Source organism: Pelodiscus sinensis, chromosome 8 (genome assembly GCF_049634645.1).
Source record: "Pelodiscus sinensis isolate JC-2024 chromosome 8, ASM4963464v1, whole genome shotgun sequence".
In the NCBI taxonomy this organism is placed as follows: Eukaryota; Metazoa; Chordata; order Testudines; family Trionychidae; genus Pelodiscus; species Pelodiscus sinensis.
Window position 1 is genome coordinate 14363361 of NC_134718.1, and position 27928 is coordinate 14391288.

A 27928-nucleotide genomic window follows, 5' to 3' on the forward strand; every position below is an offset into this window, starting at 1 on the left:
CCCACCACCTATGCCCGTTGGCCTGAAATCCTACTACATATGCCTTTTATTTCTAAGAACCCTTTTGTTATCTCGGCTAATGCAGCCTCCCACAGAAGATAGACATGAAGTTGCGCTCTCCTTTTGTTCCTTCATGTTTATATTTTCTTAATCCTTGTCTTCCTTTAATTCTTGTGTGGCCAGGATATCCTTCTCCAAGAAAGTGTTGTGGGGTTGCATGTCCTTTGGTGCAGTCGAGTGCCTCTAGAGGCCAAGGACAAATATTTTTCTCTTGTACAGTATAATTATTGGCTCAGAGGGAAAAAAAAACTTTTCTGATATCAATGTACATCATTAGTCAGAGCAATGCTTCCCTTTTAATGTAAACTCTGATGGGTAAAATATGGGAAAGAGAATTGAATATTGTGTAGCACAGGCCAGATGTTCTGCTGATTATAAATCTGTGATATTCCATTCACTTCAATGGAGCTATACCAGATGGGGATCTGGCTCTAAAAAAAGGGTTTAAATCCATCATACAACAAAATTATTTCAGCTAACTTTTTTTGTTTAGAATTTATATTTATCCCCCTGCAACTGGGGGGCAGGGGGTTGACTTCCTTTAATTGCTTCAACACCTTTTAAACTGCAGTGTCTAGCTCTTTCTGGTCTGTGCTGAGGGATTCAAGGTTCTTTTCCTAGGTTCCTTTTTGATGTGTGTCTCTAGCACCGTTATTACTGCTGCATTTCAGCTAAACTGTTTTTTCCCTTTCTGTTACATAGCTCAGTTGAAACTTGTCAAATGGTTGTGACATTTAAATGTGTGCTTTGTGTGAAAACTGACATTCCTTGCCATTTTGCAAATTTTATTGAAGAAAAATCTGTAAATTTCCATTCATGAATGCAGCTTTTAGTGGTGACATTTTGTCTGTGATCTCTCAAACCTATTCCCTTGCAAGATCCTGGGCTTTTTTAGATCAGAGACCAGAGAAAATTCACAAGTCTCTTTGGATGGTTATGTAACCTTTCTGGAAATAAGATAAAGGTTTTGTATGACAGAATTTTACAGACACAATATATAGTATGAGAGGGTTTTAATAGGCTCAAGTCTGTACTAAAGTAGTTCAATGGAAGTCAGAGTTCTTTTAAACAAATACATAAATGAGAGTGCGTGAGAGAGAGAGAATGAGAATACCCTTCCTTTCATAGTAATATACAAATAGCCACAGTTCCTGTAGTGGCCATCTTTTTCTGATTGTCACAAAGCTCCCAAGTGGCTCTTTCTTTCTATGGATTTTTGCCTGTCTGGTTGCAGCCTTGTGTGCACCTTCAATATCATGGCTCACTGTTAAAACTGGCTGGGAACAGCTATTTTCTCATCTGCAAAAGCTGTCATCTTTTTACTGCCTCATCAAAAGTCCCTTAGCACTGCAATCAGATAGCCACAAAATTTCTTCACTTAGATTAGAGGCTGTGCATACATCAAAAGCACAGACTGAGGGCCTGACAGAGATTAGTCATTTCTACATGTCTAATGGGAGGGGTGAACCGGGGGGGGGGGGGGGGGGAGGGGACTACGGCACAGCAGGAGAAGGAATTAAAAAAAAAAAAGTAATTCAGCCCAACATTAAACCTATGCTAGCAAGTTTTTAAGGGCATAGAGGAGGTTTCCAGTGAGCAATGATTTACAGTGTTCAGTGCTAGTCAAAATAAAATCAAGAGCGTGTGTGTGTGTGTGTGTGTGTGTGTGTGTGTGTGTGTCAGAGAGAGAGCCAAAAAATAGTTGAGGTTATCTCATTGGTTAAAATGACTGGTCATCTCCATGAGCTCTTCCAGTAGAACTACTCAGCTATTTTATTATAACTACCCACAAGATGCAGGAATTCTTTTGGATTTTAGCTGCATTACAAATAGGGTTGCCAGATAGTTTGAACAAAAATACTGGACACACTTGACATTACATCACAATCTATATTACATCTTGTTTAGAAAATACCGGATATTTATATTTTCTCATTTATATTTTCTCAATTTGTTTCCTGAACAGAAAGCTCAAATACTGGACTGTCTGATTCAAAACCGGACACCTGGCAATCCTAATTACAAAATCCCCTCTGGGTTAATGGTGTTCTTCTGAGGCCCACACTGACTGAGGCCTAACTATTCACAGCTTCAAGGAGCCTCTAATCTATGTCCTTTTAACAGTCATATCAAGCTAAGTGCAGTTCATTTCCTCTCCTATAAGCAATGTCACTTTTTTATGTTCTTGTACTTATAGTCTCTAGAAATCACTGTTGCTTTCTTTATGGTCAGGGTACTTAGTGTGACAAAATGTTCTTTCTTGAAATTTCATCCATGATTTCAAGCAACTCAGTTTTTCCTTCTGAAATGACTATGGGTAAAATATTCCAGAGCATCTCTTTTGGAAACAGGATCTACACACTTAGGTGATTTTGAAAGTTTTACCCTATCTGAATGAAGGGGAAGAAGAAACCCCATGGCCTGAGGGGAATAGGAGGCACACAGAGCTTCTGGCAGGAAAGGTGAGAGTCGGTGGGATGCATGGAGTTCCTGAAATGGATAAGGAGAGAGTTGGAAGGAGCATCTAGTATGTGCAATGGCGCTGATGGAAAGAAGTAAAGCATTCAACTCTCTAGTAATAACTATTGACTGAATGAAATGAGGCTTACTGGTCCACTCAATGGTATTTTGTGATTAATTTTTTAAACTTCCAGGAATGTATCAGTGGGAAGAAGCTTTTTGTTTTTGGTGGCAATTGGAAAACTGGAACACTAGAAAAACCTGTTCTCCTCACATGGTTCATTTGGTGCTGTTGCCTCAGGTGCATTGTGGCACCAGAGATAATTCAGCCAGTCATCGCTCACTCTCTCTCCCATTCATTTGCATAGTTCATTGCCATTGATTGAAATGTGTCAGCCAATGAAACTGTGGGGCAGGATTGAGGTGCTTTGTCATTTGTGAGGGCATAGGGGTTCAACACTGAGAGCTGCATCAGTGGAGGAGCTGACCTTGCAGTGACAGGAATCCACAATATAAAGATGCACATATCACGGTGGTACAGAAAAGTGTGTGTGTGTGTGTGTGTGTGTGTGTGTGTGTGTGTGTGAGAGAGAGAGCCATAAAATCTCATATTGCACGCTCTAGTAAGACACAAACAATACTCGCCATCTTCGTCATGTTGATGGGTAATGAATAAGCAATCTTACCATTCCTGGCAAAGTTAGCAACAGCCAGTGCTCCTGTCAGCTGCAGCTGTGGGTGTTTGGATGCAAGCCAGGTACCAACCTCCTGGTAGATAATGCCACATCCATTCGCAAACAACTTCTGCATGGATTCATCTGTGGTACGATACATGAAGAGAAACCTAAAAGTACAACTGAGTTCTACTTTGCAGCTCTGTTATAGAATAGCACTGGTCAAGGTTTCAGAAGTTTGTGGACTATGGTTTCCTCTAACAGAGTGTCAGAATTGGCAGGAGGCTGTTAAAGCTATAAAATTGATCATTTTAGATGTTTTATACAAGCCAACATACTCAGTATATTAGTAGTAACCTTAAGAAAGATACCCCACAGTATTTTTAGCTATATGATCTAGTCTTGGATGAAAGGACCATCCTCTTCAGAAGGTATGAAGTTACTCAGTCTTGTTGTAGTTCACTAGTAGGTTTCTCCCAAGCAGAGGCATAACACAACAGCAATTGTATATGAAGATTTGGAAAAACAGATGTTCTGTGCTGAACTGGTGCATGTATAAATCTGTCCTGCGGAGTGCTAAGTATCTGCCTTCATCTTCTCATGAAATCAGTATCTTGCAGGATTGCATCTTAAGTGGCAGTATGGTCCCAGCTCAGATAAAGGCTAGATCATGTAAATATGTGTTTGTGCGTGTATGCATACACATATACGTGTAATCAAGCATGGAAATATCACGGGACTGACAAATGGGTATTGAGAGAATAGTGTATCTATCTACTGCATTTCTGTGTTTCTAAGAGTTCTGTCAGTATGTTATTTATTGAGATCTGCAAAGGCTAAATGTAATCTTAAGAATGAAAGCCATAAATTTGTGATTACTAATCTGGAACTGGTTCTTTATACTAGAAAATCCAAATATAGTATAGTGTTTAATTTAGAGGAATATTTGCCACAGCTTTATAACTTTTTAATTAAATTGTAAATTGCCTTGAGATTTTGGCAAAGGATGCAATGTAAATGCATGATTCTGTGCAGTTATTCTTTAATTCATACAGTCCCAAATGCTGCAAAGCTGTCAGCCATTCAAAGCTATTTGAACCAAATTACAGTTAGGATCAGCAGAGATAGCTGCTGACATTTTTCTGCTATGCCCTTATGATAAATCATTGATTTCATCTGTCTCACATGTCTAAAGAAGCACCTCAGGTGTCCTCCATGACATTTGATGTTCTCTATTTTCAAAAGCTGCTGCTGGACCTGGACTCTGTCCCTTCACAATATCTTGGTTACAGGAGCAGTGTGACTAAGGAAATGAAAAGTCTGTGGCAGTGTTCTCCCTTTTTTGGTGTGTAGAAGCATGTTGTACAAAGTAACTTTAAATTTTTGTTTCCTTCATTATCCCGATGGTTGAAACAGTCGCTCCATTTTTGAATAACAAATGAATACAAATGTATAAAGGTATTTAAATGGCCTGAGGGAGTTCAGGGGTTTTTGAGGGGGGAAATTGAGACCCCCCCCCACCGCCACCCCACCATCAGATTGCCATGTCAAAAAACAGTTTACTTGGAAGGATGCATCTTGCTGTGGAATATCTCTAAGAGAAAGGAATCTTCATATAGACTTCCAAGCTCTGCATCAATCCACAGCACAGTTTCATCTGTGGGGACTGATGTAGGCACTCTCTGTGCTACAACACTAGTGTTTTTAGTCCCTCACTTGATATTACGGGCCAGATGGTGGAGTTCTGCTGGTTTACGTCCTCTGAAGATCTGTTCCTTTAAAATTGATCGTTAACTTGGGAAGTATAATTGGGTCCTCACTTTTGTATGTTTCTTTGGCTACCCCAGAGAAGCCAAGTTATCACAAAGTTGAAGAAGAGCCAATTTTGGATTGAGACACAAAGCAACATAAGGGAGACAGGGCACTGTTTTTCAATGGCAATTCTAGCCTCTGCCTAGGAGCAGGCATAGAGTCATTAAATGCCTGAGGTAGAATGTGTCTGTGCTTGGAGGAGACTATGGCAACATGAACATTGCACTCATCCTGTAACTGGGAAAAAAACTGGGTTGTTGAGAAGAATTCCCTTAAGGAATCTTGAAACAACAGGCTGCAGATGTGTCTGCAGAAAGAAAATGACGGGAGCAGATGGCAATCCCTACTGCTAATGGGACTTTCTGCTGCTTCTGCAGGCGTCTGGATCTCATGGTTCCTTTTCTTACCTCCAAGGAGTAGAGATACAATGAGATCTGATGCAGCCTTCATAGTGCACGTATCTTCTGCCCGGGAGCTGCCCTGGAGCCTCAGCAGGATCTCGGACAGTGCTTCATGAACACCCGCCTCTACCATCTGTACTTTCAAAGCATCTGCAGACATCAGGAGAACGTGCATAATAAAGCATGCTTTTTGGGTCACTGCATAAAAAGTGAGTGCCAGCAGGCTAAATCCCTAGTAAATTTAAGACAGGATCATTCCCGGTGTAGTAAATTGTGGGACCCACGTTACTGGAAAACACCCTGATCAGAATAAATACACATTTTAAATAGATCACTAACTTTTGAAGGGGTGGGGAGAGGCAATTAAGGAATATCTTGCCTTTTATTTTATTTTGCTTTTAAAAATCGCGTTCCATATGTTCTTTGTCACATGCATATAACAAACACAACATGACAAAATGTTAATCTAACAGGCAAAAGTGTACTCTAATAGGTGTGTTGCTGTTGCTAGTTTTCAGCTTGGCAGCACCATGGCTCATATGTGTCTCAGTGGAGGATTTTTTCCCCCAGTGGTGGTAATATTGAGTTAGTTTTGTTCAAACAGCTGTAATAACATCACTGTGCTGACCCCAGCATGGGGAATTCTGCTTGACCACTCAAGCCACTAGACTTTGTTACTGATTACACCCTGAAAAAATTTTATGCGATAGAGCAAACATTGTGAGGGCGGAAATGAAAAACTGGCCATTTCCGGCATCTCCAAAGAAGTTCCTTGGACTTCATATGGAGACGGGACTGTCCCAGTGAAACCTGGATGGATAATCTCTTTTTTATAAGTAAATACACAAAGTTAGATATTTGGAGTTAAAAGTATTCATTGAAATACCATTGTCATGAAATTATTGTCATGAGATTTATCGTTTGATTATCTGAAATAGACTGGTCTCTTAATAGGCAGTGGCTGACTAATGATTGCCTTAAGAAAAAGGCTGCTTTTATCTCCATTTATACCCATTACAATTTTTAAAGTATCTTTTAGGATCAGCTCCCAGTAATTTTTCTAAGAGCCCAGTTATCTCCTGCATTCCTATTCAGGAAAGAGGCTGTGTGTATCATGTACAAAGCTATCAAATGGTTAATTTCATAGCATGCCCTCACCATATATTTTATTCAGGATCATTTCCTCCTCCACTGTCCTAAAGATTCATGTAAAATGAGGCATGAAATCCTGGCCTCGCTGAAAAGTCAATGGAAAACTTCCATTGACATACATCTGTCAGGATTTCACCTATCGGTTTGTGTCCCTGCCTCCGGTAATAGAATTCCACTGAAAACTGTGGTGTGTGTATCATAGCCATTATGCTAACAAACCTCCATACTAAGGAGCCTGGTTGTCAAGATAACAGAACCTCTTACCATGCTCTGCTAGCATCTGTAGAACCTCAATGATGATTTCCAGCCTCTGATGGTTCTCTGCACTTCTCAGCTGCTTCACTAGATGTTCAGCTACCTTTGTCTTGCTTAGAGCTTCCTTAGCTATGTCTGTGTAGATAACAACAGGATTTTGTATGTTTTCACACCCTAAATGTAATACCGTTAAAATAATCTCTCCTGAGTGTGAATCTAGTTGCTTTGCTAGTTTGTTTCATACATGTAACAGCTGACAATATGAGTGGATTTAAGGGGGGGGAAAAAACATCTGCCTCATTTTTATGCTGCTGTCTTAACCCAGTTGTGTAATTTTGTGTGGCTATGCCCTTTTAATGGTCAAATGAATCATTGCTCTAACTATTGCACTCAATGGCTTTACCCCAGTGATCAATTCACCTTTTTGTATGACAACATGTGCAAAGGAAAGTATCCCAGCAAGAATCTAATCAATGTGTTCAGGATAGGTGCTCATAGCTAGGGAAAAAACTTTGTTTTTTCTTCAAAAGCTTTTAACATATTTCTCTCTCTCCCTCATATGTGCTGTTATGTCATGAGCTCTAGTACATGATGAAAGGGAAAAGGGCATTTAACAATTTTAAGAAAATACATATAAAGGACATTGCTGAAAAAATTATGAGTGGCTTAAATCATGATAATTTAATGTAAACCTACTGAGCTTTTGTATTTGTCTTCTGTTCTGTTAACTTTTAGGGTTTTTATTTTAAGATTTTTTTTTCAGCAACCATGCAGGCTAGAGAGGTTTTTTTCCCAAACCAAATTGGAAACTCCGAGATGACTGAGAGAACCTCAATATGAAGTGAAATGAAAGAGTCTTCACACTTGGTTCTTTTTTCACTAACATTGGTACAAATCAGGAGAAACTTTTTGAAGTCAATGGAGCTACATGATTTTTAAACCAGTATATGTGAGAAGAGAACCAAGTTATTTTATTAAAGACTTATAAAACAATGAAGGTGCATCAAATACTCCTAGGGCTTATCTAGACTACACTAAAGTGTCAAAAGAGGATATGCAAATTCCGTGGGAAATTGCATATCTTCCGATCTCACGTCTAAGTAGTTTAGACGTGGCTTTTTCAGCACCCCCCCGCTTTGTTGAAAAGCAGCTCTTCCTCAAAAAATGAAGTTTACGGGGCTTTTCGACAAAAGGGGAGTGGTTCACTGAAAAAGCCACGTCTAAACTACTTTCACTTTTGAAAACTCTGCTTTCGATAGTGAGATTGGAAGAAGATATGCAAGTTCCCGCAGAATTTGCATATCCTCGTTCAACACTTTAGTGTAGTCTAGATAAGCCCCTAGTGTCCCTTGGCCTGTATGAGATACAAAAATAAAGATACTTAATGAAGTTAAATTGCACTACATTTTAAATAAAATGAAGTACTATTCTATACACAGCAGTTTAAGTCAGTGACGTTACATCAGTTTATAATAGGTAAGGACATGGCCCATTAATTTTCTTTGGGAAGTGGCTAGGACCTAAATTAACTCTTAATGATTTATGTATGGCTGGTCAGCTATTGTTATAGATTCTGGTGTTTAGTTGTGAACATTTAGAGGGACTATTAAGGTTGACCACAGGGACGAATAGTAAGAAGGTAAGTCTTGATGTAGCAAGATATAAAGACACTCTTGCATTTCTTCCAGTGAGTTTGCCTGGTAAAGCATTTGTCTGTTATGGCCAACTTGTGGTAACACTGAATAAGAACAAGCCAATGGTAGTATAAGAGTGCCGTTTTGCTCTGAGACATGAAGCCAATACAGTTGCAAATGTGGAAGTGTTTAAATGCTCACCTAAGTTTGCAAGGTTAGATAAGGCCAACAAGTTGACACGGACTAGAGGCTCACTCTCTGGGTAGTCAATTAATATCCTGACCAATGATGCGATTACTCCTGACTTCACTAGCTGCTCCTGAAGATCTCCTAGAAATCAAAAGCATAGAAATGAAAGACAACAGGATTTTCACCTTGAATTAATCCATCATTATACTAACGCAGATATGGAGGAGTTAAAACCATTTTACTACAAGATTCAGACTAGAAATAAGGTGTAAATTTTAACTGCAAGGGTAATTAACCATAGCAACAATTTGGGTTATGGTGAATAATTTATCACTTGAAATATTACATTTAAGATTTTATATCTATCTATATAAATAAAAGATTTACCCAGCATTGCTTGGGTCCTTAACTCAATATATATTTTTTTTAAATAAAATGAAAATGTACATGCTTCATTTGTATCCTGGCTCTGGGATCGGGCTAGGGATAAGGGGTCCATGGGGAGAGAGAACTACCCCAGCCCTCTCTCTCCTACTACAGCGGCTAAGAGGCAAGTGAGATGTACCTTTCCATGGCTGCTGCAGCTCCAACAGGCACAGCCAGGGGAGGGGCACATGTCCTCCAGCTGGGACAGCTCCAGTTTCATCTGCCCCGTGTGAGGAATGCAGAAAACTAAGCACATTCCCCTCGCTCCCTGACGAAGGGGAACAGCCAGCAATGTTCCTGTATGAGTTTGGGTGGGGTGCTTCAGTCCCTGCCCACCCTTCTCCTGAAAGCATGTCTGGTGGTGGGAGACTTGGGGCTGGGGCAGTCCTGGATTGGGGGAAGGGGCACCCCCAGCCACCTCCTTTTACCTACCTGATGATTCTGCCTCTTTTCTGTATGGTTTTATGAGATACACTCGCATTCCAGGCACATCCCATTTTACTGACAGAACCAAACCCTTACTTTGATTTAAGTTATGATAAGAGGAAGCTGTATGTTGAATTTGGTGGTCCTAGCTGTTACTGTTTAGGAGCTAGTTCTTGAACAGACACACTCTGACACTCTCTCAAATATATAGTAGATATTCTATTTTAAAAGAAATTAATTTAGGGACATCAAACTATGATCATGCTGGTCTATCCATTGTGGTCTTACAGCGCATTGATCTTCAAGACTAACAAGAGTTTTACCTTGCAGATTCAGGTAATATCTAATAGAAGTGCCGACTGAGGCTGGAGAGTGAAGATTTTGAGGCAAGATCTGTGCTGTGAAATTACAAGACAAAAACTGCATCCTAAAACTCTCATACTAAAAGTGTTTTTGGAAGCTGAGCAGTTAGGACATTATAACGGGTATTACGGCAATTGTAGTAGGAAAGAGCATGTCTGAGAGATGAAAAAACAGACTAACACGAGAAGATCAAGAGAGAAGAGTGTTTTCAGTTTGTTTAAGGACGTCGTCGTTACTTTGACTGCTTAACCTCAGTGTGGGTATAGTGACAATAGCCCTGAATTGTGGTGGAGGCAGGTAAGGCTGTAGCAGCACAAGATTCAGAAAAAACTCCTCAGAACCATTATCACAGATTTCAAGGCCAGAAGGTGTGATCATCTTGTCTGAGTTCCTGTAGAGCTTCCAACAAAATATTCCTAGAGTATATTTTGCAGGAAAACATCCAGACTTGGATTTAAAATGGTCAGTGCAGTAGAATCCACCACTACCCTTGTGCGATGAGGTATCTGCCCCCTAATTGGCATATAGGAGGTTAAGAGGCCTAGGGAGGCTGCACAGCGAATAGCAAAAAGGCTGTGAGGAGCAGCCAATCCAGGCCCAGCAGGCCCATATCAGAAGAACTGCAGACACAACACAGGGGTCAGTAGCTGCCTGGAGCTCAAGGAAGGATGTTTGCATTCCTAGCAAGAGAATGGCGTGCTAGTACCTTGGATAGAATGGTGTCCGAAGGCCCTGAGGTGAGGTGCTGAGAGAAAAGTGCCAGAGAAGCATAGCAGTCATACGGGAGTTAGAGGCACAGCATGTGGCTATCATTGACATGGTCCTTGGGATGGGGCCTGAAGTCATGGGTGGCTCTGACGGTTCTTAGCTCAGTGGAAATGGCTGGAGAGTTGGACTGCACTATTAACCCCTGTAAGGAGAGAGCTCAGATGGTGACATGGCTGAAGAGCTGTATCATGAAGAGCATGTCACAGTCCTTTGGAGTCTCTGGGCCAGAGAGCAGATGTGATGGCAGGCAAGGTACCACTGGGAAAGGGTGTACTGACCGGCAGAGCTAATCTCTAAAATGGCCAACAGGAGGCATGGGCACGGTGAGTCACACCCTGTCATAACTTGGTGAATGGCTCTAAGGGTTAATCACTTGCACTGTTTAAAAATGCATGCCTGTCCCTCATGCAGATGTATGGGAGGGGGAACAGGCAGACTCTTAGGCATGTCACTGAGTGTATCAGTCAGTACAAATGAACTGGAGCAGTAGGCTTAGAGATGGTGCAGGTCACTTTACCCACAGGAGCAAGCAACCTGATTGTGACTCTGATTCACGGTCTAGTTCACAAACTTAGCTCCTTGCATTCTAGAATAGCCGTGGTTATTTTGGAAAAGATGCCTTTATGTAAGATAAAGGTTCTAAGCATGTACAATTACAGTATATTATCTAGAAGGAAGACTGCATTTCACTTCCATATTACTTTACCCACTGTCCTCTTTCGGATGGAGAGGTAATCTGTGCTGTTCCCGTGCCAAACCACTCTGAATATACTACAGTACTTGGGTTTAGCACCTCTCTGTATGGCTTTAGTATGTTTTAGAAGAGGGATCCTCAGCTAGTGTATGTCTGCCTAGCTCCACTGAAGTCAAGGGAGCCACGTGGTCTACAAGAGGTGGGAATCTGGCTCTAAATAAACCAGGTTATTTTCCCACTGGTTTGTGGGGTTTCTGACAGACTCACAGATAACTGTAGCTATTCCACTTCTAAAGCATCCAACCTGCCTTCTCACCTACTGTCCTTTTAGTTCTCAACATGTTGCATTCTGGTTCAGGTATCATCAAAACAAATCACTGATACCACAATATATGCCCAGATTTTTCCCTTTGGCATTTTTTCCCTCACAATTAAACAGCAGGTTTTATAACAATGTTTTCCCATGATACCGTGCAGTTCAGGAGATGAATCAAAAGGCCTGAGTTCTCTGCCACTGCTCTCTCCTGTGTGATCTTGACCAAGTCAGTCCAACTTTATTTCCCTCCATTCCATTGTCTTATCTATGTAGACTAAGGTCTTTGGGGGCCAGGAACTGTATTTGATTATATGCGTGTACAGTGCTTAGCACAATGACAGCCCTGATCTCAGCTGGGGTCTTTAGGCAGTATTGTAATACAAATAATAATTGCAACTTAGCAAGAGGCAGTTTAATAAAACATGCTGTTCCTAAGTGAAAGCTACTTAAATGATTTGGCTGGGCTTTGGTATTAACTTACTGTAATTACAATGAGTAAAAAAAGTTATTCAAAAGTGAATCTAACCCGTTAATTATAGTCTCCTTTTAGTCAAAACCATGCTGTTTTCACTAGTATATGTCTGTTGTAGAAGCAATTGGAAACTGAACTAGGAGTATGGGTACACAGCACTACAGACAAAGCATTCTAGCTGCAGTCTAAGTAGAAAACCCAAGTGTTTAAAAAATCCCAAAACCTTGCTACAGGTTGAACCTCTTTAGTTTGGCACCCTCGCGACCTGACCGGTGCCAAACCAGAGAATTTGTTGAACCATAGGAGAGGTATGTTGTCTAGCAGCAACACCAACACTTCCACTGTTGGGCACTTAGAAGACATTTGGGGAAAATTAGAGCTAAATAACAGCACAGAACACTGAGAGTCAGGATCGTTGGCTGAAAAAACTTTTTGGTATTGAGGGAAACTTGGCCACACCCATGATAGGTGGACATCTGGCTAACTAAAATCATGCTGGACTAGGGATGTTAAATTTCAATTCATTAGCTAATCGAGTAGTCGATGGAATTTCCATCGACTACTCGATTAGTCAATACGGGGGAGGTGGGGCGTTTGCTATCCCAGCTGCGCCTCTGCCTTTTAAATGTAATAAGAGCCTCCTGCGGCTGTTACTACATTTAAAAGGCAGAAGAGCAGCAGGGAACATGGGGTGAGCAGGGACTCAAGCAGCCCTGTTCACCCCATGTTCTGACCGCTGCACTTCTGACTTTCAAATGTAGCAGGTGCCCGCGGGGCTCTTGCTACGTTTCAAAGGCAGAAGTGCAGCAGTTGCCGTTTCCCCACTGTGGCCCTGTCCCCCCATGGAGACAGTCCTGGAGGGGAACTGGCTGGGGCTGGAGGCTCCTGCTCCCTCCTCTTGCTGCCTGTCTCTGATAGAGACAGCAAGGGGGGAGGGAAGTGACTAGTCAAGTCACTACGCTTATCGGGTAGTTGACGAGTCACTTACATCCCTATGCTGGATCATGGATGTTGTCCGACCAGAGAGTGCTGGACCAAAGATGTTCAACTTGTACTATATACAGTGCTCCTTCAGCAAATTGGGTACTTACTGTTTTCATAGCAGATGCGGCCAATGGCCCTCCCAGCATGAAGCAATGTTTCTTGGTCCGTGCTCTCCAGCAGAGGTACCAAAGCTGGAACTAAACCTGCTTCGATACATGGCTTCTTCATTTCCTCTGCAAAGAGAGAGGAGAGAAGCTGCTTGGAACTGGCCTTGTTGAAATGTAACTAGTACATAAATTGCTAGGCCAATAATTAGCATCCATAGAACAGACACACAGACTGAAAGTGTACAGGAATCATGGAGTAGCATTATTGACCCTTCACCCACTACGGTACATACCATTCTTTGCTATCTCTGCAATCACCTGGGCTGCCTTCGCTGCACAGCTTGGATTGCCTTTGAGAATTCGCACTAAAGTCTGGAAAATCCCACTGTCGGTGAGTAGAATGGAGGACCTTTGCTCTGAAATGATAGAGAGTTAATAGCTGCAATGAATTTGGTTTATTTACTGTATTTGCCTTCATGGTTTCAGTAGAATCAAAGGTTCTGATTCACCAAGGTACGTAAGTGCCTGTAGCCAGACAGGAACCCCCACCTATAACATCCACCTTTGCTTGCCTGGAAGCATACAGGGCACACAAAGCTGTAAAATCAGCATAGTCTTTGAAGCCTTGACAGGAGGCCTGGATATGCTCACTCACAGTGACCCTGGATGGCTGTAAAGAGAGATTCACCAATTGTTGACCTCGAGGCTGCGAGAACTGCCTTGGCTGGCACCTATATTGATATGAACACACAGCCATCTGTGGGGGGAGGAATCTCCCACCCAGTAAAGAATGTCCAGTACTTACAATTTAGTTATCTCTCTTGCAAGTGTAAGTTAAGTTGAAACTCCCTTGTAAGAACTGGCGTCACAAAGACGGACCAACACAATTTGGCATCTTAGCTAAGAACGAGGATACGGGCCCCTATGGGTATAAAGATGGGTCCAGCAGCACACTTACTCTGAGCGTCAATCTACCATCTATCTGCTGATCGGGTTAGGTGATTGGCCTCCCGAGGTTCCACGGGGACACCCACCTTGTATTCGTGTTTCCTAGGAATTGAAGGACTGGCCCTGGCCTGATACACTGGAGTCGAGAGGCCCAGAAGGGGGTAAAAATTGTACCTGGATGTGGTCCTTTGTCTTAAGTGTACACATAGACTTAGATTAAGCTGTCACTTGGTACCATTTATTTCTATTTTCTATCTTTATTTTCTTTGTAACCATTTTTAAGATCTGTATTTGCTAGCAGTTAAGAAATAGAGCAATAGCCATTGTAACCATATGATTTATAAGCTTCTTTAATAAACCTGTAACTGTTTAAGCTTTAACCTGACTCCTTCAGTTGCTGTAACAGAACCAAGCACAATTTAAAAGAACTCCAGCCGGTCATAGGGAGCAGACGCAGGCAAAGCTGGGCATTTGGATCGTGTCACCTCCAGGGGACAGATCTGTAGGGGCATCCGTCAGCCTTCCCTAGGCTGCCTGCTATGACGGGACCTCGGTCCTAGCAGCTGAAGACACAGGTGTAATAAGCCCTCCCTGCAAACTTTGGGGCATCTGTCAGCCTGTTGGCTGCCCGCTGTGAAGGGACCCCGGTCCTAGCGGTCAAATACATGGACGTAAAACTTCTCGGGGTGCCGTCAGCCTTCCCTAAGGCTGCCCGCTGCAACAGGACCTCGTGTCCTAGCAGTTGAAGACTCGGGTGTATAACACACACACACACACACACACACACACACACTGCCCTGACCATCGGCTGACAGAATTGGCGTAGTCGGCAGGATTGTGAAGCCAGTCACGATTGACATGGATTTTAGCTGTATAGAGAAAAGGTTTGCCTGAAAAGGATAGGGCAACCCTAAATGGGATAAAGAGATGTTAGGGAAAGGTGCTTGCATCTGGCTGTTAAAGGGTGTGTGGCAAGCAGCCTGCTCCAGCTACTGGAACTTAGAAACAGAGCTGATGAGGGTTCAGAGGGAGAAGGAGGAACTGCGAAAACAATGCCAGAAACTAGACACTCGAGTGTGAATGCTAAATAAGGGCATGGAGCACCTTCAGGAATGGCTCCTCCCAAGGCTAGAGAAGGGAAGGAGAAAGTGGGGGAGCCAGGGGAGCTCTGATCTGACCAACTCCCAGGCTGAGGGCCTGATATAGGGCCTTAAGGGGGTATTAGGACCACAGAGGGACAGCCAAGGGTAGGAATAGGCAGCAGGCCCATACCCATTGCCAATGATGAGGGGCAAGTTCAAACTGCAGTTTGCCCTTAAGGGAAGGGCCTAGATGAAGAAATGCAGTGAGTCGCTCTGGCAAGGGATGGGTTTAGAGGTAATGGGATTCCCCATGAGGGAAGGAAACTGGATGTGGGCGCGGCCAGGAGGGCAGTACCCAGGAGAAGGCACCATGGTCTGGGAGAGACCTAAGTCCTGACAAGCTGGAGATCTCAGAGAAGGTCAGGTAGCTGTGGGCAAGACACTGCCAGAAGAGGGTGACCCAGAGCAAGCTGAGCTAATTCCCAGAAGACCAGCTTGAAGTGTCATGCGGTATGTCAAACCTGTCACAGGGCTAAAGCAAATACTTGTGCCAACAGGTGCAAGCTTCCCCAGTCATACTGCTCCAATATACCTGCATCCTTCAGTATACACTCTCTTCCATTTTCCCATACCTATGCCCCAGTGTACAGAAAACACCATGGCTGCGTCTAGACTGGCATGATTTTGCGGAAATATTTTTAACGGACAGTTAAAAGCGCAAAAGCGCGTCTAGATTGGCACGATCAGTCTAGACACGATTTTGAGCAAGAAAGCCCCAATCGCCATTTTAGCCATCGGGGCTTTTTTGCGCAAAACAGTTCTTCCCTGTCTACACTGGCCCTCTTGCGCAAGTATTCTTGAGCAAGAGGACTTTTTCCCGAGTGGGAGCGTGAAAGTATTTGTGCAAGAAGCACTGATTTTGTACATTACAAAATCAGTGCTCTTGCACAAATTCAAGCGGCCAGGGTAGATAGCTGGCAAGTTTTTGTGCAAAAGCAGCCTCTTGCCAGTCTAGACGCACCCCATCTGTGACAAATTATGCAGGTCTTTGTTATGCAGTAAAAATCACTTAGAAAATCTCTCGTGAATTTCTAAGAGCTTTGAGTCCAGTCTTTTAGTTTTTGACTTGTGGTCAAGTAAGGGAAATGGCTGGTAATACTGAGCAAGATCCACTTCAACAAAGACGAATCTGTGGGCAGCACTGAGCAGGCATAAGAGCTGTGATGCCACCCTCTCTAGAGCCAGTTTAAGAAGGATGGTTAGTGAGGGAAGGGGATATGGACCAAGTATAGCCGAAATCCACTTGAAACATTTATTCTTGAGATTCCTCCAGGGTCTATGTCTGAAATAAATGAAATGAAGAGGCACGAGGAAGTTCTGAAAATGATTAGTGGGTTTCTTTCAAGAGCTGTCAAATGCACGTGTGTTGTACAAAGCACGCTGTCTAACCCTCAAGCACAGGCCACGTTGCCATGGTAACTAGATAACTCACCCTAGCTCTGAAGGAGAGGCAACTAGTGCCAAGTGGATGCTGACAGGTAAAACCAACCCACCACCTCCTAAGCAAAACATAAGTGAAGCTGCAAATAATTCGAAATTAGCCCTCAGACAGGTCTATTTACAGATTCTTCAAAGGTGCGTGGTTTTATTTTATTTTCGCAAGTAACGTACTTGGGAGAACCAGAGGGCTCTGGGGATAGACTGGGGCTACCAGACCTTTCTAAACAGAAGCCCCTGGAAAAAGCTAGTAGGTTGACAATGCTTCAGAGAAAGTGAAATCTAGCCTGTATGGTACGGACGACTGTCATCAACTGTAATATTTAAACCCATGGTGAAAATACGTGAGCTGACCCCTTGATAATAGTAGAGAACAGTGTTTTCCTGATATCCAGTAGAAAGGCTGTTTCAAATTAGACTGACTTTTGTAACAGTCCTCTTCTAATCTGCAGCAGCCTAGACTCTTTAGCCTACTGTGTTCTCATCTTTTCTTTGGGAATCTGAAAAATGAGGGGGGGGGGGGGGGAACAGATGGTGAGCTGAGAAGATTTGTGGTTATTAACGAAGCGGTCAAGGAGAAATAACTTGATTTGCAAATTGCAAGCAGCATGTTTGATTTGTAGGGTTATACAGTAAAACCTCAGAGTTATGGACACCTTGGGAATGGTGGTTGCTCGTAACCCTGAAATACTCATACCGCTGAACAGAGTATGATGGTTCTTCTTTGCAAATGAACACTTTACTATACAGAAGAGAAAAATTCTGCTTTCCCTTTATTTTTTAGTAGTTTGCATTTAACTCTGTATTGTATTTGTGGGTTGTTTTGTTTTGGTCTCTGCCTCTGCTTGATTTTGTCCTTCCAGCTCCAAAGGAGGTCTGTGGTTGACTGGTCAATTCATAACTCTGATGTATATATCTCTGAAGGTATGACTTCGCTAGCCCCCTAGTTCAAACTAGGGAGGCTAATGAGGGCGACCAAAATTGCAAATGAAGCGTGGGATTTAAATATCCCGCGCTTCATTAGCATGTTCCCGGGCAGTCACCATTTTGGAAATTGATTAGCCCAGAAGAACTGCTCGCGTCTACATGTGGAGGAGAAGGGCGATTCTGAAATAAACCCCTTACTTTGAATTACCAGTTAAACCTCCCGTGTTTCATTTGCAATTTCAGTCACCCTCGTTAGCCTCCCTAGTTTGAACTAGGGGGCTAGTATAGACATACCCTGACATTCTACTGGAATATTCATCATGTATGGTTATTTGGATAAGTATGGTTTGTTCCTGAAGATGATCACAGATCCAAACTATTTTAGGAATTTTAGCATAGATATTTATTCATATGAAAATTCTTAGTGGAAGTTTGTTCCATTATTTTCCTGTTTTAAAATGATTCACTAAACCAATCAGGGAGCAAAAACAATAACTTGTGACAGAAATGACCAATCACACCACAATGAACGGTGTGTAATAGAGTGCAAGTTTACAACGTGATCAACCTGAAAACTGAAATTTGTTACACTAGTAAAAACTACCAACTTCTTAAAGTTGAATGCAGCACTAGCCAGGTAAATTGTCTTAAGAAAATACACTAATAGTGACATAGTATCAGCTTTCAGAATAAAAAATGTGTATGACTTATTTATTAAAATTAAGATCCAAGTGAGTGAATATTTTTCATATTTACTATTAAAGGCTGCAGTTAGTTTTTTTCTAGCCATACACATTTCTGTATTTTAATTGCTGTCTAAGGGTATGTGGCACTATTTTGGGATGTTCCAGTATTACAAAATAGCTATTCCACATCTTGACAGTGTGCCCGTTATTTTGAAATAACTTTCAAAATAATGAGCTCGCTATTTCAACATTCCTGTAAATCTTATTTCAGTAGGATTAAAGGACATTTTGGAATAGCGATTTATTTTGAAATTTGGTGCTGTGTAGACACAGACAAATTACCAACTAAGCTATTTCAAAATTAACTTAAAATAAGCTACGCAAATTGCCTCAAGCTAAGAGGGCAGTGTAGTCATACCTTAAATGTATAACTTAGCCCAGTGCTTTATTACAACTAGCTCATGATAAAACAATCTAGTGGGAAAATCACCAAAAGACAATTTTAAGATTCAGACTTATTTCTTATGTAGGAAATTAAATCTGAATTTTCTTTGTCACTTCAAGATTTTTGATCACTAAATTCATTGTATGCTCACAGTTGGACTTGAAGACACTCCAGAGTTTTAAGTCGAAGTGGAGCTCTCTTTGCGTCTGTATTTCTGGATCATAGCTAACTGAAATCACACATTGTTGAAATGTTTTATTTATTTAAATGGAATAAGGAACAGACTAGAAGCTTCAATGCAAGTCTTTTCATGTCATCTTAATGACACTGTAGCTAATAGCTATTGTTTTGAATCAGCAGATATACCTCTCCCATGTAAATTTCTGCCTAGAAAGAATTTGGTTGTTTCTTTTAAGGCTATCCTAATGATTTCTCCTCTGCTTAACTCCCCTCTCCATTGCTCTCATTTACTCTTAAGGTTTTAATAAAGAACCTCAGTTTAACTTTCAAGTACCTTTTGAGGAGCAGTAGGAATTTTCCACTCAGAAGCTAACTACTGAAGGCTGGATTTTTCCTCCATTGACAGACCTCAGCAGGGATGTAAATTAGACATACCAAAATTGCTAATGAAGCAGGGATTTAAATATCCCATGCTTCATTAGCATAAAAATGGCCGCCACTTTTTGTCGCCACGGAGCTTTGGTGATGAAAAGCGGCAGTCTAGACGTGGATCTGTCGCTCACTAAAACCTTTGACGACAGATCCTGTATACCTCGTTGTACGAGTCATAAGGGATCTGTCGTAAAGGCTTTAGTGAGCGACAGATCCGCGTCTAGACTGCTGCTTTTTGTCGCCAAAGCTCCGTGGCGACAAAAAGCAGTGGCCATTTTTATGCTAATAAAGTGTGGAATATTTAAATGTCAGAAATTCCCATGGAATGGAAGTTCTACTGTCTGATCAACTCTAGTTTATATTTCCTACCCAAGTAAAACTGAACTTATGGAACCACTACCTAAGAACCTGACATTATTTTCATATTGCTGCTTTAAAGCACGCTCCAGTTTAAAGTGAGACAAAGTAATTTATCCATTATACTGTTTGCAGCAGACACCCCCCCCCCCCCCCCACCTATGCAACAGAAAATGGGTTTGTGGGGAAGGGCAGATTTTAGGAGCGACCTCTATTATCTAATAAAAATAGTCATATATGATACAAGTCTTCAGGAATGCTGCTGGTGGTAATCAACAATGGTTTGGAGTGATACTTAACTGTCTTCAGCAAGTGCCAGAAGAATCCCATTTAGACTTGCAAGGATCTGACCTTCAGCTTCAGTTTCATCTCCAAAGAGTCTGAGACATTCCAGATGCTGAGTGAGGGACTCTGTTTAAAGAGAAAACAAGGATATTACCACCTCCATGAGTCCATTTTGTGAATGGTCTAGGAACTCTTACTAAATGTATTCACAAAAGAGCATATGTTGTCAAAGTGGCCCCAAAACATCTCAATTTGCCCCACATCTCAGAGAACAGAATTGCTATTAAATATCTGAGGTGGAAAGGCACTTTGGGTAATGTAGGCATAGGTCTTGCTGGGCATTAGTAAACTTGCCTATAGTTTGATTGGAATATATGGTTAGATTGTAAACAAAAGTGTAGCAAGTTGTGAGCTGAAGGACAGCTGAGATAAGCCAGAAAACACTGAACTGATAAGCCTGAAGGGTAGATAAGATGAGAACATAAGTGATGGCTCATGTAAGGACCAATACAGTGTCCAAACCAATTAGGTGCAGGAAGTATAGATGTTAGTAGCTAGGAAAAAGGCACATAAATGATGTAGTGTGATCTGATGTGGAATTGTGGCATCAATTGTACCTAAACCACCTGTGTTTGGCCCTGGCAAGTATGGGCATAGAGCTGTTACTTGTGTAAGCAGGGGCTGAACTGCTGCTTGCTGTCAGCCAGCTAAAAGGAGGGGTGGGTGTGCCCACTACAGTTGTTTAGCTCTGCAAAGTAATTAACTGTTAACTGTTGACATGTAAATACTGCTCAGGAGAGAATCCGAGGTGTGGCTATGTAAATCCCATTCAGCCAGGGCTGATGGAAGGTCAGTGTTGGAATGGAATGTGGAGAATTGTATATAATTTGGGACTGTTGTGGGGGTAACTTAATCATGCTACCCCTAAATGTGGGAACTGTAAAACATGCCATCAGTGCTTGCAGGAGAGACCCCACCATCATGGTTAGAGGTCTCAGAAGAACAAGCCTCCCCCCTTCCAGAGTTGAGTGAACAGAGCTGGGGGAAAGGGTTAAAAGGTTTGAGTCAGCCTGCTTCACACCTGCCAGGTGTGAGCTATAAGACTGGCCCAGCCTGTACTTTTCCCCCTTTGTTTTAAGGACAGACCTAAAGCAGACTCCCTGAAGAGTCTTTTCTTTTGCTAGTCCAGTGAAAGCTGGATTCATTTGCTAGTCCAGCTGGCGGCTAACAAGTTGAAATCACTGAGAGCTGAAATCACTGGTTTGGCTGAGTGCTAGACCTATTGCAGCCAGTGAAGTGGCGGCAACCAGTGGTGTGGTATGGAGCGGCGGCAGGCGAGGAGCGGCCATCAGCGGCGTGGCGTGGAGCGGCGGCAGGCGAGGAGTGGCGACCAGCGGCGTGGCATGGAGCGATGGCAGGTGCCTAGTGGAGTGTCCAGAGGTGTGGAATGAGACAGCTGGTGGAGCGTGGTGGAGTTTCGGATAAGGTGCCCCCTATCTATCCCCCCACCCGCATTTCTACCCAGGTTGGGAGGTGAAACCCTGCGGTGAACTTTGGGACTCTGGGTGGCATGGACCAGGGACAGAGACTTTTGGGGTGTCGGACTGTTTTGGACTTCAGGCGATTCTTGGCTGGGGTAGGGGCTTGGCTCATGTTTGGGGTTATGAACTGTTTGTGGTGTTTTCCCCAAGTTAATGCTGTATGACTTCTCTTTCTGTTTCATTAAATGTTTCTTTCCTACACTCAGACTCAGTGCTTGCGAGTGGGGAAGCATTGCCTCTCAGAGGCACCCAGGGGTGTGTGAATTTCCCAGATTACTGGGTGGGGGCTCGAGCCAGTTCTATGTGTGATGGCCCCAAGATATTGAACCTAGCCCTAGTTACTGCCAGGCCTACCCGGCAGGAAGGGTTACACTTGGATAAAGGACAAGCTGGAGTTGAGCTGAATTGCTGGACCTAGAGAATTGGTGACATATGCTGGATCAGTTGTGTGGAAAAGGTATCGGAAGGAATCTCAACAGGTATTACAGACACCCAAAATAAGCCCACTAATTAAGCTTACCTGACTTTAGAATTCCCATATCAACTGGGGTGACAACTAGCAGTTGCACAGCAGTACAGTTTACCCAGGCCAGGTGGGAAAGCAAATACTGTCTTGCATAGATACACAACATCTTACTATATATTTTAGAATTGTGCATCTGTCTGTCTGAGAGTCCATTTATTCAAGAACTCTTCCGAAATGGTAAGATCTAGGACCACCAAATTTGGTATGCAGCTTCCTCTTCTGCTAACTTAAAGCAAAGTTAAGGTTTGGTTGTGCCAGGATAATGGAATGTGTGTGAAATGTGATTGTTTCATATCAACTGGAAAGGGAAGGGTGTGATAGAAGGGGCAATTATATTCATGCATGACCCCATCCCCTCCTTTTGCTCCCCCCCAACTACCTGCCCTGAGGCCTGTACCCGCACCCCTTCCCTGAGCCCTTCCTTACCCCAACCCTGACTCTCACCCGCCCCAGGGTTGCCAACCGTCAGTAAATTTACAGACAGTCTGTAAAAAAATTAGCCAAAATTTGACATGTCTGTAAAGCCTGTAAAAAAATGTAGGTGTCCATAAATTTTGTAAAAGTGCAATAAAATTTCAAAATACAGCAATTATTCTATAGCAATTAAATTTCTTCTGTGCTGCTTCAGCCATTTTACTGCAGAGCAGCGGAAATTGGACATTTTATAGTTGTTTATTTAGAACAATGGTTGAGGTGACGTAACGTGAATCACGTGCTCTACGTTATCCTGCCGAGTTAGCATCAGCATATTTGCAATTTATGTAATTTACTATTGTTTACCATTAAAGTTTTCACTTTTGGCTATTTATGTCGTCTTAATAGAGTATAAATTTATGTCAGGAAAAAAATGTCTGTCCGTAAATTTTTCCCATTTTGTCCGTAATTGAAGTTTCTGTGGGTTGGCAACTCTGCACCCCCAAATCTCCAGACCCCTTCACTGAGCCTCTGCACAACACCCAAACCTGACTCCTGCACCCCCCAGGCAAAAATTGGGCTCCTCAGCTGCTTAAAAACTCACCAATAACCCCCTAAGCAGACATCAGCCTCACGTTGAAGGATAGCCAAAGACGACAAAAAGGGATACACAAGTGTTTAGACTCTTTTGTGGGAGGGAATTTTTTGGTTTTGGATGAACAGTGAAGAGCATGTGAAGATTTTGAAACAAGGGTCTGTGCTTTTAAAAAAACCATTCAAATCATTCCAAAATGTGATGGTGAGAACCTTGATCTGTATGTTTACTAACCCAGAAAGAAAGTATGCCACCCCAGTGATGTTGGTGGGGAGCTAGACTAAGCATAAAATATACTGGATTGGATGATTTATGGCTTGAATTCATGGGATGTAGATGACAGAATTTACACTGGCGCGTGCAGAGCCTGCATTAGCTGAGCTGCAGTAAAATCTGTTTTTTACTGCACAAAACTGGTCACTACAAGGTTTGAGTTTTTCCATAAAAATACTTGCAAAGACTCAGTCCAGAAACTTTTCTGCATTTTCCTACTAGTGATAATTCATCATTCCCATTTTTGTTGTTGTAGTGATGCTTCTGATATTCATGCTATTTTCTCTTTCTCTCTCTGGGTCTGCCTATTAAACGAAGTGAGATTTTCTAAATGATGGTGTGCATGCTGTGCAGGAGCTCTTTTTCTCCAGCAAAATAACAGGTGTCTTGTGCCATTTCTTGTTTTAAAGGGAGTGGAGCAATACTGAAGTCTATTATAGCCTATGGGGGAAAAGTTTACTGAAATGGGGGGGGGAGGGGAGAAAAGCAATTAGGCTCAGACTTCAGGGCCCCAAGTGACCATCATAATCATCTATCTAGTGCAGCGATGGGAAATCATCATTAGTGGGTGGGCTGCATGAGTTGCCCTCCTTCATCCCAGTAGGCCATAGCAGCCCAGGCTCCACTGGGGTTCCACCTGCGGCCTATGGAGCCCTTTCTGCCCCTCTCCCCTCACTGAGCCCTGCACTTCCTATTGCTCTCCCTCCCACCCATCACTTTTGGAGTGCCACAAATCAGTGGATTTCCACTCCATCCACACTCCTCTCTCTCCCTTCCAGAGCTTGAACAGCTGGTTTGCGGCATTCCAGGTCTGGAGGGGAGGGGAAGGGGCGGGACTGAGCGCAAATCAGATGTGTGGTGCTCTGAGAGTCCTGGAGGGAAGGCGTAGGGATGTTCAATATCGAGTAATTGACATATCAAATGGTCGATGCATTTTTGCATCGACTATTTGATTAGTCGATAGGGCGCCTCTGCCTTTGAAGTGTAGTTCACTTCAAAGGTGAAAGCGCTGCATGGAGCCCATGTTTTCCGTTAAAAGTTTTCCGTTAAAAGCATTTGCGGAAAATCATGCCAGTCTAGATGTAGCCTTTCTGTTCAATGGACACAAAACCAACAGGGATGTGTCAAAGCAAAGCAACTTGTGAATTTGTAGCGTTGCTTAGTGGTGAAAACACAGCAAGAACTGCTGGCATAGGGAAATCAAAGAAACTGCTGGCATAGGAAGAAGAAACTGCTGGCATAGGAAGAACCATTTCTTCTGACCTGCTGTAATATCTTTATGAAGCTCTGGTCTTCCTTTCTATAGAGCTCTGCACATGAAAGTAACAGGAATAAAAAAAGGATTTTATTTGAGTTAAGTGATTCTAGAATGCAGTTTCAAGAAATGCCATAAGAGCAACCCTGACAGTTGTGCAGTTTTTAGGTTCGGTTTCTTAAAATATAGCTAACAGGCAGGATTGTAAATGCTAATTTAAAAAAACATGAGGCAGATTGGAGTCAGAGTGAATGATCAGGTACCATGTACGATTTTTTCCTTTTTAACGATTCCCAAACCCAGAAGACAATCAGTTTAATCTCTAATACTCTAATACCATATACTCACAGCAACAATATCTTTGCTACTCTAAGAAATTCCAAACTGTGTGTCTAATATTTGAAAGTGAAAAGGCAGAAAATACCATAAACACAAAGAAGGCTGTTTCAAAAATAGCATGCAATAGAATCAACATTATCCTGTGCCATTTGTGTAGTGTGGTAGAGTGGTAATTAAAAATCCAGGTGCTTTGTTATTCCTCTAGGATCTAGATCAGTCAAGTAACACCGTACGCACAATGACACTCACAGTCCTTGAAAATATTCCATCTGGTTAGAATCCATTGTGTTATAGAATTAAAATAACTACTCTAGGGAAGAGAATAAGAACTGGCAGAATAAAAGCTATGCTCAAGAAAGGTCGCCTTACAGAAGAAAACCTTCAAATACGTCTTAAAAATGCTCTTTTTAGAAGCTGTTCTCCATCTTTTCTCTCCCACGTTTTTGCTACTTACTAGACCTTCTTTGAGTGTAATCAATGGAGCTCTGGTCTTTTGTTTGATCCTGAAGTGGAGTCATGTGGTAGAAAAATGAGCCCAACCCTTTCGTTGACAGCAGATCACAAAGACACAAATACAGGTTATGATTAAAGCTGCCTGGAAAAGGAAAGTTCCGTATCACAACCAAAGGTCGACATGCAAGATTTTTTTGGGGGGCAAAATATGGCAATCTGCATGCCAGCCAGGCTACCAGGGAGCTGACAGGAAAGGAGGCTGATTAGGCAGCCTGCCTGGCTTCTGTCAAAGGTTTGACAGAATCAGCACATTACTGCAGAATGTTTAGGTCCACACAGCATTTTCCAACAGAAATCTGTTCTGTCAGAAATGCCAACGAGTTCCAGCGGTGACTGAGTTGGGGATGGCATGCGTGAAATGGGCGGGGAGGGAGAAAGCTGCTTAACCACATCCCTGGGTGGGACATCTGCTGGGGCTGGACCTGGGATCTCTGGGTGTGAACATGAGTCTCTGGCTAAGGCAAAGGGTCACAACTATCAGCCCAGGCACAGCAGCAGGCTCAAACCTCTGTGTGGTCTAACCAGTGGAACAGGTACAAGGAGCTACACTGGGTGACTGTGTGTTATGTGGTGTTTTGTGGTCATCTGAGTGGTGGCAGCAGACGTCGCGCTGCAAGGAACACAGGAAAAAATAATGGCTGTAGGTTAATAAGCAGGGCTCGACAAATCAGTGAATCTACTCGCCAATGGTGAGTAGATTTCAGCCGGTCGCACCGTTCACCGGCAGTGCGCGCATGCGCAATGCAGGTCTTGAACATGCGCAGTGTGGGACTGGTGAGTAGATTTCACTGTGGTTTGTCAAGCTTTGTTAATAAGCATGAATGTCAGATGTAAGCGTTATCAATACAGAATCTAATTTCTTGCATAATAAAGTGGTCCCTGCACCAAACCCATAACTTCTGTCTGAGCTGTTATGCTTCTTTGAGAAAGGCATCCGAACCTTGATTTAAAGATTTTAGTAGCGAGAGAATCCACCACATCTCCCAGTAAGTTGTTCCAGTGATTAATTACCCTCTTCAAAGTATATGTTTAATTTCTAGTCTGAATTAGTCTAGCGTTAGCTTCCATCCAATGATCTCACAAATCCTAATAGGAAGAACACAGACCCTAGTTCTTAAATGCTGGGAGATGGACAGAGAAAGAAATGATTTTATTTGACTTTTTTAATTTTAATGTGGCAGGTCCTCAAATGGTGCCAATCAGAATAGCCCTATTCGTTTCAATGGACTATCCCAATATATGCCAGCCAAGGATCCAGCTCTTTTAATGTCTACTGTTTGTTTTTGGGGTGTTTTTTTTTACTGGCCTTCACTAACTCCTCCCAGAAATTTCAAACTAAACCCTTCCTATGCTCACCTTTAATTTTGGAGAAGGGTTTTCTGAAAATGGGAATATAAAATTCTCTTTGTTTAATTTAAAGAACACACTGTATAGTGGATGGGAGTCTATATTCATGAATTCCGGGAGTTCAGCTTCAGGTTGTCATGGGATAGGAGGGAAGATCCTTTCATGGACTGAGAACTGGTTAAAAGACAGGAAACAAAGGGTAGGAATAAATGGTAAATTTTCAGAATAGAGAGGGGTAATTAGTGGTGTTCCCCAAGGGCCAGTCTTAGGACCAATCCTATTCAATATATTCATAAATGATCTGGAAAAAGGGGTAAACAGTGAGGTGGCAAAGTCTGCAGACAATACTAAACTGCTCAAGGTAGCTAAGACCAAAGCAGACTGTGAAGACCTTCAAAAAGATCTCACCAAACTAAGTGACTGGGCAACAAAATGACAAATGAAATTTAATGTGGATAAATGTAAAGTAATTCACGTTGGAAAAAATAACCCCAACTATACATATAATATGATGGGGGCTTATTTAGCCATAACTAATCAGGAAAGAGATCTTGAAGTCATTGTGGATAGTTCTCTGAAGATGTCCACGCAGTGTGCAGTGGCAGTCAAAAAAGCAAACTGGATGTTAGGAATAATTTAAAAAGGGATAGAGAATAAGACGGAGAATATCTTATTGCCCTTATGTAAATCCATGGTACGCCCACATCTTGAATACTGTGTACAGATGTGGTCTCCTCATCTCAAAAAAGATCTACTGGCATTAGAAAAGGTTCAGAGAAGGGCAGCTAAAATGATTAGAAGTTTGGAATGGGTCCCATATGAGGAGAGATTAAAGAGACTGGGGCTTTTCAGCTTAGAAAAGAGGAGACTAAGGGGGAATATGATAGAGGTATATAAAATCATGAGTGGTGTGGAGAAAGTGAATAGGAAAAAGTTATTTACTTGTTCCCATAATATAAGAGCTAGGGCCCACCAAATGAAACTAATGAGCAGCAGGTTTAAAACAAAGAAAAGGAAGTTTTTCACACAGCGCATAGTCAATCTGTGGAACTCCTTGCCTGAGGAGGCTGTGATGGCTAGGACTATAACAGGG

The 27928-nt window shown here is 42.3% G+C and overlaps 1 protein-coding gene across 1 annotated transcript in view; it reads right to left on the reverse strand.

The window, feature by feature from the left end:
- LOC102453683 (rap1 GTPase-GDP dissociation stimulator 1-A-like) overlaps positions 1-22112 on the reverse strand; it is a 39950-nt gene extending 17838 nt beyond the window's left edge. The window contains exons 1-8 of the mRNA XM_075935623.1: positions 22094-22112; positions 20048-20158; positions 13487-13609; positions 13194-13319; positions 8650-8778; positions 6824-6949; positions 5414-5557; positions 3207-3338 (exon numbers count right to left, since the gene is read on the reverse strand). Coding sequence (XP_075791738.1) covers positions 3207-3338; positions 5414-5557; positions 6824-6949; positions 8650-8778; positions 13194-13319; positions 13487-13609; positions 20048-20158; positions 22094-22112 — 910 coding nt within the window. The remainder of the gene's footprint in view (positions 1-3206; positions 3339-5413; positions 5558-6823; positions 6950-8649; positions 8779-13193; positions 13320-13486; positions 13610-20047; positions 20159-22093) is intronic.
- Positions 22113-27928: the final 5816 nt, after the last annotated feature.